The sequence below is a fragment of the Pocillopora damicornis genome, chromosome 7 (assembly GCF_964200805.1).
Source record: "Pocillopora damicornis chromosome 7, jaPocDami1.2, whole genome shotgun sequence".
NCBI lineage: Eukaryota > Metazoa > Cnidaria > Anthozoa > Scleractinia > Pocilloporidae > Pocillopora > Pocillopora damicornis.
This window is the reverse complement of record NC_142676.1, coordinates 25,588,327-25,599,548: the sequence shown is the minus strand read 5'-3', so window position 1 is coordinate 25,599,548 and position 11,222 is coordinate 25,588,327. Positions and strand designations below refer to the sequence as shown.

At 42.7% G+C, this 11,222-nt stretch overlaps 1 protein-coding gene and 1 long non-coding RNA gene across 2 annotated transcripts; both read left to right on the top strand.

The window, feature by feature from the left end:
* Positions 1 to 458: 458 nt before the first annotated feature.
* Positions 459 to 2,793, top strand: LOC149043310 (uncharacterized). The gene is made up of 4 exons (XR_016188794.1): positions 459 to 564; positions 1,249 to 1,349; positions 2,033 to 2,133; positions 2,577 to 2,793. It is a non-coding gene; the product is annotated as an uncharacterized LOC149043310 (long non-coding RNA).
* Positions 2,794 to 5,486: 2,693 nt separating this feature from the next.
* Positions 5,487 to 10,750, top strand: LOC149043309 (uncharacterized). The gene is made up of 7 exons (XM_089213548.1): positions 5,487 to 6,630; positions 8,102 to 8,202; positions 8,324 to 8,538; positions 8,897 to 9,206; positions 9,340 to 9,432; positions 9,917 to 10,050; positions 10,221 to 10,750. The coding sequence occupies exons 1-7, from the start codon at positions 5,550 to 5,552 to the stop codon at positions 10,723 to 10,725; spliced, it is 2,439 nt and encodes an 812-aa protein (XP_089069674.1). The 5' UTR covers positions 5,487 to 5,549; the 3' UTR covers positions 10,726 to 10,750.
* The last annotated feature ends 472 nt before the right edge of the window (positions 10,751 to 11,222 follow it).

The window sequence follows — 11,222 nt, the reverse complement described above, 5'->3', positions numbered from 1 at the left end:
AGGCCATGCTTTAAAAAAATGACAGGAAGGCCTTAAGAGCCTACTTAGATCTTTATGAAGATGGAGGGTTATTTTATTGGCAGTGACATGTAAAGATAGTTTGCCAGGGCCACTTACTAGGAGTAGATTTATAAGTTAAAAATACTACATTTGAGCTCCATTTTTACGCAGACATTATTCAGGTATGATGGAAATTTAAAAGCACGTTCTTGTCTCATTCATAAGCAATGCTATATACTTCACAGCTGTCAAATTTATTAAATTTTGTGTTCAGAATTACTTTTGGCCTTGATATTTTTAACATTATGTAACATTTAACATTGCATGACATTGTTTTTAACAAACAGTAAAATTTTTTGGTTTTGATCTGAGCCATTAAAAACATTGTGTTGTTTCCAAGGTTTCCAAGGAAGGTTTCTTCACTTCATGCCTGGGTCCTTATGTATATTATTCTGTTTTACAGAAAATAACAGTCAACTGGAGCAGGCAAACTCCAATCAGCCAAGAGGGGCCAGAAAAGAATTGTGCCTAGACATAGCAGTTACCTCCAGCTGGAAAATACAAGTAAGTACTGCCAAAGAATACTTAGTCAGTATATGGGAAGAATAGTATGCAACTGAATGATGCAAGTTTCAGCCAGTTGAGGGTTCTTACATTTTTTTATGGTGGTGCTAATGGTGTCTCAGTCAATTGCTAACTTAGTATTTAAGTACTAGTTGTGGTATTGATTATTTGACTTTCCCTAAATGCTTTTTTATTGGTGGAGCCAACGGAAAAAGTTTGTGAGGCCATGCTTTAAAAAAATGACAGGAAGGCCTTAAGAGCCTACTTAGATCTTTATGAAGATGGAGGGTTATTTTATTGGCAGTGACATGTAAAGATAGTTTGCCAGGGCCACTTACTAGGAGTAGATTTATAAGTTAAAAATACTACATTTGAGCTCAATTTTTACGCAGACATTATTCAGGTATGATGGAAATTTAAAAGCACGTTCTTGTCTCATTCATAAGCAATGCTATATACTTCACAGCTGTCAAATTTATTAAATTTTGTGTTCAGAATTACTTTTGGCCTTGATGTTTTTAACATTATGTAACATTTAACATTGCATAACATTGTTTTTAACAAACAGTAAAATTTTTTGGTTTTGATCTGAGCAATTAAAAACATTGTGTTGTTTCCAAGGTTTCCAAGGAAGGTTTCTTCACTTCATGCCTGGGTCCTCATGTATATTATTCTGTTTTACAGAAAATAACAGTCAACTGGAGCAGGCAAACTCCAATCAGCCAAGAGGGGCCAGAAAAGAATTGTGCTTAGACATAGCTGTTACCTCCAGCTGGAAAATACAAGTAAGTACTGCCAAAGAATACTTAGTCAGTATATGGGAAGAATAGTATGCAACTGAATGATGCAAGTTTCAGCCAGTTGAGGGTTCTTACATTTTTTTATGGTGGTGCTAATGGTGTCTCAGTCAATTGCTAACTTAGTATTTAAGTACTAGTTGTGGTATTGATTATTTGACTTTCCCTAAATGTTTTTTATTGGTGGAGCCAACGGAAAAAGTTTGTGAGGCCATGCTTTGAAAAAATGACAGGAAGGCCTTAAGAGCCTACTTAGATCTTTATGAAGATGGAGGGTTATTTTATTGGCAGTGACATGTAAAGATAGTTTGCCAGGGCCACTTACTAGGAGTAGATTTATAAGTTAAAAATACTACATTTGAGCTCAATTTTTACGCAGACATTATTCAGGTATGATGGAAATTTAAAAGCACGTTCTTGTCTCATTCATAAGCAATGCTATATACTTCACAGCTGTCAAATTTATTAAATTTTGTGTTCAGAATTACTTTTGGCCTTGATGTTTTTAACATTATGTAACATTTAACATTGCATAACATTGTTTTTAACAAACAGTAAAATTTTTTGGTTTTGATCTGAGCAATTAAAAACATTGTGTTGTTTCCAAGGTTTCCAAGGAAGGTTTCTGCACTTCATGCCTGGGTCCTTATGTATATTATTCTGTTTTACAGAAAATAACAGTCAACTGGAGCAGGCAAACTCCAATCAGCCAAGAGGGGCCAGAAAAGAATTGTGCCTAGACATAGCAGTTACCTCCAGCTGGAAAATACAAGTAAGTACTGCCAAAGAATACTTAGTCAGTATATGGGAAGAATAGTATGCAACTGAATGATGCAAGTTTCAGCCAGTTGAGGGTTCTTACATTTTTTTATGGTGGTGCTAATGGTGTCTCAGTCAATTGCTAACTTAGTATTTAAGTACTAGTTGTGGTATTGATTATTTGACTTTCCCTAAATGTTTTTTATTGGTGGAGCCAACGGAAAAAGTTTGTGAGGCCATGCTTTAAAAAAATGACAGGAACCCTTGACATTAATTCATTCCTCCTTTGCAGCTGAATTTCATTCAGACACTTTGGATTGGTTATTATTGCTTCAAAAAGTGCAGGAGTTCAGTGTGAAGCTAGCTGGGGCTTTAAGGAATTTTCATACTTTTTGCTGTGCAATTTCATGTTTCTATCAGTGTCAACAGATGAGCAAAATTCTCTCTTTTCTTCAGTTGCAGCAGCTGACATGCAAGGGCAGGAACTGTGCTGGTGTGATGTAGCTATCAAGTGCCACCATCAAGGTTGAATGTGTGCAGGCAGTGATGACTGGAGATTTTTTCCCCCTCTAAACAATACTGCCTAACCGAATGGAGTAGACAAGAAAAGTTTTGACACATTCATTGGTATTGTTGTTGAAAATAAAGACTGGTGCCCAAATTTATATTCAAAGGAGTGTGTGGTTTTGTCCTTTGTCTTTGTGTAGGTAATTGGATGATCTCTAGTGATATTTGACCTAAATGCCTGCAGTGATATTTCGAAATTGTTATGCGTAGTCTCACCAGCTGTTAGGCCGGTGGCATTTGAGGCAATTTTGAAATATCGCCAGTGGTATTCATGCCAAACATCAGGTACAAATTATGCTGTTATTCGTCTCTACCGCTACCCGGGTTTAGTTTGTAATTTTCACATGTAGGTATTTGGCTTAAATTAAGCTGAAACACCACTGCTCTAAGCCAATCAAATCGCAGAAATGTCTCATGTGCTAGTATACGGGCATTAAAACCGGACAGTGCAACCTCGATGTATGAAACCCTTTCACTCCCAAGATCTGATTAGTAATTGTCCTTACTATCTGCCAGACAACTCTTACGATGTGAGTTCAAAGAATTTGGTATTGGCTCAACTACTAATCCCACGATCGATGTTCTTCTCCATTCTCGTCACCTGCCTGCTTGATATTGTATTCATACTGTAAGGAGAAGTTCTGTCTTGGTCACTTGTGGGAGTGGAGGGTTCATCATTCTACTGGGTTTTGACCTGTGGCCTTTATTTCATTTCGCCAATTTGACAGGCACGTTTTCTGTGATTTGAATTTCCTCTAGGAGTATTTCATTGTCCGAAGCTTTTTGATTTTGGCTCCAATAATTTTTTTTTAAATTTTGGAGCGCGGGCTCAACCCCAGTACCCCCTCGGTGTCGAAATGGAAACAGACAAAAGAGATGGCGAAGGTAGTGAGTAGTTGTTGTTTTTACTAGATATATCTAGTTTTGAGGTCCTCTTTGAAAACCATATCTTTTTTTCTGAAAGTTTCCTCAATAAAGATGATTATTATAACCACAAACAGACATACGCTATTATTATTATTATTATTATTATTATTATTTGTGCTAGAGGTGCGCTGCGGCGCGACTCGTGTCGGCGTCACTTAGTGGTAAAGACATAATAATAATAATAATAATAATAATAATAATAAAGCCTTTATTTAAAGAGGGTGGCACTTAATAGCCAAAGGCTAATAAACTTGTGGCCCTCACAACTATTTACAATCTAAAATACTGTAAGCTAAAATATATATATATACAGTTAAAATATAAAATATGACAGGATTCAATTATAAGATAAAAAATAAATTATTAAATTACGAAATGATGCAAAAGTTGTTGTTCCTTAAAAATATTGGCAAACATGTTCTTTTTAAAACATGCTACAGAATTTAGTTTCCTAATTTCAATTGGTGTACTGTTCCACAGTCTTGTTGCCGAAACAGCGAAAGAGCGTCCTCCTGTTCATTTAGATAATTCGGCAAAGTCCCATTAATTCGCTTATACATTATTGTGCATCTATCAATCTTAGGTTGCTCATAAAACGGGATCCAACCTAGCTTGTTAAACAAAGCAACTGATGGTGTCATGCGATCGGCATGACAAATAACGCGTGCCGCTCTTTATCGCAATTTGCCCAAACAACGTTAGCGTAAGACATAACGGGGCGAATAATGCTATTATAAAACTGAAGTCGCTGTTTAAGGGGTAGACACGCTCGGATCTTACGCAATATTGCGATTCTAGAGGCCAACTTTTTACATACTTTCTCAACATGTTCATTAAATGACAATTTGCTGTCAATGTCTACGCCTAATAAGGTAGCACAATCCACATGGAGCAGATGGCTCGTTTTTATTGAATCGATTGTCGGTTAATTTGGTCGTTACTCAGAGTGATCGTAGATACGAACATAGTTGCAATGCTTGTCTGTTTGTTTACACTTGTCTGTTTGGTTTTGTAATCGGACCTTTCAGCGTCACCGCGCCCATATGCCAAAAGCGAGTTTGGCGTCCCCAACGGTCGCATTTTCGTTGATCGAAGCCCAGGGCACAGGCGGGACCGACAGGTGAGTTACCGGCTCTGTAACTGCGTTTTTCATCATTGAGAGAAAGTATGCAAACTGATCTTTCTTGTGGCATTTGTCGGAATTTTCGATGGATTCGAGATTTAAAGGCCAAAATCGTCTCGGATCGGACCTTTCAGCGTCACCGCGCGCATATGCCAAAAGCGAGTTTGGCGTCCCTAACGCTCGCATTTTCCTTTGTCGAAGCCCAGGGCACAGGCGGGACCGATAGGTGAGTTACCGGCTCTGTAACTCCGTTTTATCAGCATTGGGCGAGAGTATGCAAACTGATCTTTCTTGTGGCATTTGTCGGAATTTTCAATGGATTCGAGATGTAAAGGCCAAAATTGTCTCAGATGCGAGTGAACACCCAGCCAGCAAATTCTTGTCGTTTTGTTGTACCGAAACTTTTGTGCTTGAACGCCGTTTGTATCGTCTGTACCGTACCCAGTTTTTGTCTTTTTGTTTGCTGTTTTTTTTTTTTTTTTTTCTTTTTTGGATTGACCCTGCTTTACTCGCAAGACGAGACATTCGCGTCAACGGTCAACTCTGGTCTGGTCTGGCTTGGTTAATGTTCAATCTCGACCCAAACGCCTCGTTAACCGCGTCTCGAGATCTCACGAATTCGATTTTTAGGTGGCCGTAAGCATCAGTGATGGTAGTACCTAGACAACATCGCAAAGTCTTTTTGTTCTGTTTTAATTCGTGTTCATCTTATTTCATCTATTTTTTTTTTTAATTTTTTTTTTTTTTTTTAAATTTTTTTCTTTTGAAAGTGGAATTTGGTAAGCGTGTGACTGTTGTGGAATACTGACACGATGAGCGATATCGAGGGGGGAGGTGAAGATCAAAGCTACGCTGACTGCTCGGTCGACGGCGACGACAGCCCCCGCTATCCGAGCCCGTCGGCCGAATCCATGGATAGTTGTTCTCTCGACTCTAGCGACCAGGAAGAAACTGATCCCGCCGGCGAGCCCACGCCCGCAGCAAGGCCAGAATCACCGCCACCCGTTGCAATAAACCTAGTATCGGACGACGAGGAGCGCGGAGAAGACGATGGTGGAGACGAAGCCCCACAAGAGCCTCCCGTGGCCGCCCTCTCTCCCAAGAGGGCATCCCACGCGCCGCGTCTAACAGATCTCCCGCCCGCAAACCCTAAGCAAAGGTCCAGGAAGAAGACCGCATCTCAACAACCGCCACCCGTTGCAATAAGCGCAGTAGTATCCGACGACGACGGTGACGAGCAGCTTCAACCAGGTGGTGGCGCAGAGGAAGCACCACGACAGCCTCCCGTAGCCGCCCTTTCTCCGAAGAGGGCGGCCTATCACGTGCCGCGTCTCACAGATCTCCCGCCGAAGCTGAAAAGGTCCAGGGAGAAAACCGCACGTCACCACGGTCAACACGTGCTCGCGGCAACAAGGCCGCAACTAGCGCCGCCCGTCACCACCGGCATACCCCACGCCCACGACGACCAGCAGCACGGAGACGATCGTGTGGAGGAAACCTTACCACAGCCTCCGAAGAGGGTGGCGCATCACGTGCCGCCTCTTACAGACTTCCCACCACATCTGCAAAGGTTCCCGAAGGCGGCCACATCTCATCACGGTCAACCCATGCCCGCCGCACGGCTGGAAATACCGCCACCCGTCACAACGAGCACACCCGATCGTGAGGAGAAGCCAGGGCATGATCGTGCCGAGGAAACCCCACAGCAGGTTCCCGTAGCCCCCCTTCCTCCCAAGAGGTCGGCCTACGCGCTGCGCCTCACAGATCTCCCACCAGATCTGCAATGGTTCATGCAGGAGACCAAGTCTTTTTTCACAAGGCCTCATGCGCTGGAGAGGCACGGACAGATGCTCGCCGCGAGCACGTTCGACAAAGCCTTGGAACGCATCCTGTGTGAGTATGGCGGCTCCGCATTTTACATTATTTGCTAGTTGCATCGCTCGTGGCATTTTCGGTGATGGAGCACACAAAAAAAAACAAAAAAACAAAAAAACAAAAAAAACAAAAAAAACAAAAGAAGAGAAAGAAAGGCAAACCAGATAAGCAAACAGAGGAATGGAACGCGCTCCAATTTTCTGGTCCTCTTTTCATGTTTCTCGGCCATCTATCCTCAGGTTAATAACGTTAGATCTGCCCCACAGGGGATTCCCTGTGGGGTGCCTCAAGGTTCTATTCTTGGTCCCTTATTTTTTATCCTGTATGTTAATGATTTGAACAATGCTTCCCTGCTTGATGCAATCTTGCTTGCTGATGATACAAACTTATTTATCTCCCATAATGACCCTGTTTACCTAATTAACACATTAAATAGAGAATTAAACAAATTGTCAACCTGGTTTGCAGCAAAGCGGCTCTCCTTGAATTTAGCCAAGACTAATTTTATGGTATTCAAGCCTTGGCAAAAGAAGCAATCCTTTGAATTTCAAGTTTTCATAAACGAGCAGCCTATTCTTCGTGTTTCTGAGACCATGTTTTTGGGTGTTTTATTAGATGACAATTTGACCTGGAAATCGCATATATCCTTAACAGCAAATAAATTATCCAAATCTATAGGTATTATTCATAAATCTAGGTTTTTTCTCTCTACTCACTCCCTTCGTACTTTATACAATTCTATGATCCTTCCATATTTGTATTATTGCAATTCAGCTTGGGCTGGTACCTATAAGTCAAACCTTCAAAGAATTGTAACCTTACAGAAACGTGCGTTAAGAATAGTAAGCAATTCTACATACATTGCCCATACTGGCCCTATTTTAAAGGAACTTAAACTCTTAAAATTTCATGATATCCATTCGTTTCAATTAGGTACTTTTATGTTTTCATTCGAGAACTCTACACTCCCTTCCAAATTCAATAACTTTTTTTTACTGAATAGTCAAATCCACAATTATAATACTAGGAATGCTCAGTCCTTCCGTTTGCCACTGTGCAGAACGAACACCAGGAAGTTTTCAATTTACTTTCAAGGTCCAAACTTTTATAATTCGTTAAATTCTGACATAACCAGTTCTCCCTCCTCCCCTTTTTTTAAAAGAAAGCTTAAGGAATTTCTTCTCTCTAAGTATTAGCTTCTGTAAGGCAGTAATTCTTAACTAACTTACTTAATATGCGTGTGCGTGTGTGTGTGTGTGTGTACGTGTGCGCGGTCAAAGTTAATTACCATAAGTCCATATTGTAATTCTAATATAAGATTAGTTATTTTAAGTGAGAAAGCCTGACTTGTTATAAGCCTCGTGGTTTCTTTCAGGTTTTCTCGCCATTTATTTTCTGTCATCAATTTTCTTCATTTTTTTTTTTTTTTCCATGTGTAAATGTCGTATATGGCAAATAAATATTGTATATTGTATATTGTATATTGTAGGTTATCTTGGATACGTTCAGCGAATCCGGCCCGGAGAGTCGCCTTCAGTCCAAGACTTCCATCGCGGGGATCTTATCGAAGGATACCTAGACTATCTGAAGGTGGGTATCGAGGTTGTTTTAGAACGTTGCACGTTGCAACGACAACGACAGATGATTGTAGATTATCATTTGACCTGCTAAAAGACATTTACGACACGTTGCCATCTCGTCTCTACATCAGGAGGAGAGGAACTTGAGTCCTGCGACCCTAAGCGTGCACGCGAGCAGTCTGCTGTACCCACTGAAGTATTGCTATCGGGGATTGGGGCCACAATTCGAAGGTATCCGCATTATCTCCCAGCTCAGAAGAACGGCCACTGTACTTCAGAAGCAGGGGGATCTGGAGAGGGCGACCGCAGTCGAAGATCTCAAAGCGCAAAGCAAGTGGCTGGATTGGTAAGTGTGCTAGTTAGTTAGTGTAAAACAAAACAGAAACAAAACAAAACGGAAACAAAACGGAAACAAAACGTGTCTGTCTTTTAAACATCTTGGATGATCAATCGGGAAAAGGTAAAAAATTTAAAAATAGTCAGAATCGTGTTTTGTGAACGCTTGTCCTCGAGGTCTACAGTCCTGCCTGCCTGCCTGCCTGCCTGCCTGCCTGCCTGCCTGCCTGCCTGCCTGCCCTTTTGAGTAGACGACTGCATTCAGAGTTGAAATGCTTGAAAATAAATGCAAGAAGTACAGTTTCAATTTGTAGGAATGAATCGTTTCTAAAGATATTAAAGAACACTGGTCCCCGCTTTCTCTTAAGGGAACAAGTCCTCCTAGCTAGGGAAGCCCAGCGGTGCCGGTTTGAATTGGCCAAGGGCAGACAGCAACGCGCTCAGGAGGCCCGCGACCTGCTGCTTTTGTCACTGTACACCCACCTCCCGCCCAGCAGGGGCCTAGAAATCAGGACGATGGAGTTGGTCTTGGAAAGCCAACTGGAAGAACCGTTTCAGAAAGCGCACTATCGTGACAGAAACGTGGCCTTGATCAAGACAGATGGCGACGGCATCGTGCTACACCTCGGAAGGTTCAAAACCTGCAAGCAGAGCGGGCCTGAAACTATTCCCATACAGGTAATTCTTGTCACGACTGAACGACTGACACGAGCAGAGTACGGAAATTAACAAGAGTTCTGAGCACACTTTAATAACAGTCTCTCTCTCTCTCTCTCTCTCTCTCTCTCTCTCTCTCTCTCTCTCCCCGCAGGCAGACAGCCAACTCTGCAGGCTGTTCATACAGTTTGTATCAGAATTCAGAAAGGTGCTTAATCCGACGCTGTGCAGCAACTACCTGTTTCTGGTAAGTATAGGGTTCCCCGTCTTATAGCCAGCTAGCTAGCGCGGGCTAAAATTGCCGGGCTCGGCAAGGCAAAATTGTCCAACTCATGCCGTCGCCGGGTGAAGTAGCACTCGCTTGAAACTAGCTAACTGGTTAGGAATTTTTGGGCCGAAGAGGACTCTTTGAAAACACTGGCCGTGGGTCACAGTCACCACAGGCCCTGGTTGTTCAAAGCTGGGTTAAGGTAACCCAGGGTTAGTGTGAAATTTGATTTCAGGTCTGAAAACTTTAAGAGAAAATTCAGTTCAAATCTTTTTGCTTGCAATTTGATCATTGCATGTTCTAAAAAGAATAGTGAAGACTTTCCCCAAAAGACTTCTGAACAAAGAAATAAAGAAAGCTGGATTAAAATTTAACCCTGGGTTAGAGCTAATCGGCCTTTGAACAACTGGGCCCACTGCTGTGCAGCAGCAGATCATTTTGACTCTGACCTATTTCATTTCAGAATTCCAAGGGTGCACCGTACTCGAGCACGTCGTTCACAACACGTTTACAGAAAATGTTCGAACTCCTGACCGGAAGCAAGGTGGCGGTATGCGGACTAAGGTCATCTTTCGTGACCTGGGCATATTCCCAGAGGTAGGTCGACATGGCTATTGAACTGCAAGTCACGTCCTTCCTTCCTTCCTTCCTTCGTTCGTTCCCCGCGAATTTTGGAATCTGTTGCTTTAAAACGCCGGCATAGCCACATCGCTGATAACCGTTTGATACGTTTTTCTTTTTGTCGTTCTCCCTCTGTCTATCTGCAGCGGATGCGACGATCAGATGAAAGACAGCCTTGCTGCTTGTCTCCGGCACTCCCGAGAGCAGGCCCAGCACACTTACGACCGACGCACGGCAAACCAGAAGAAGACCCCGGCATTAGATCTGGCCAGGCGCAAGGCCGAAGAAGAGGAGCTTGTGGCCGGGCCCATGACCAGGTCTCTCCAGCTGCCAGAGATCTCGGAGCCGGAGATCGACGTGGGCGACTTTGTGGGACTCGTGGCCGAGGACAGCACCCTACAGAAGCCTTCGATTTTCCTGGGGCGTGTTCAAGCTTTCCTGCCGGAAGGCCAAGCCCTCCTTCTATGGTACAGGCACACCGGAGGTTCTAACTATGCCCCAGACTTGGACGGTGAGCAGTGGGTGGAGTCGAGAGAGTCGCTAGTCGCTGTGAAGGTGGCTGCTGCCAAAGGCAGTCCCTACGCCATGCGACTGCTGACCAGCGTGCGCGAGATACACAAGGCAGTCATGGGCGGGGAGCGGGGATCCTGACCTCAAAAAAAAAAAAAGGACAAAGCAAAAGGACAAAGAGGAGAAAAAAAAAAAACAGAACGAGAACTCTAAGAAGATCCCTTTTCTTCGCTATTGTTGTTGGACTTTTGGAAGCCGCCAGAGAGATTTCTAGCTGTCAGATAAATAATAAAAAGTGTGTGAATTTGAATTTGTCTGGCTTTTGCTGTTCTGTTCGGTCCTGTCCTGTTTTCTCGCTTTCTTGTTTTCTTGTTTTCTTGTTTTGATTTTGTTTTTGTTTTTTTTTTTGCACCCGGAATTATTTCATTTGAAGCCGTCCGTCACAAAAGCAATACACCCGACAGGCAAAAACCGGCCACGAATGGTGATTTTTCCCCGATTCAAACTTGCCCACGCACGTCCGGGCCGATTCGGACTTGCCCGCACACGAATTAATTATTTGCCCACAGCTCGCGCGTCGAAACATGTGACGGTTCAAAGGGAACTTTGATAAATATGGATCAATGATATCGAAAGGA

What these genes read in the sequence shown, in the direction of transcription:
- LOC149043309 (XM_089213548.1), top strand. Translation starts at nt 5,550, where the DNA reads ATGAGCGATATCGAGGGGGGAGGTGAAGATCAAAGCTACGCTGACTGC. An exon ending in CAAAGCAAGTGGCTGGATTG is followed by an intron (nt 8,539 to 8,896) that starts GTAAGTGTGCTA and finishes CTTTCTCTTAAG; the next exon opens with GGAACAAGTCCTCCTAGCTA. An exon ending in ACCTGGGCATATTCCCAGAG is followed by an intron (nt 10,051 to 10,220) that starts GTAGGTCGACAT and finishes GTCTATCTGCAG; the next exon opens with CGGATGCGACGATCAGATGA.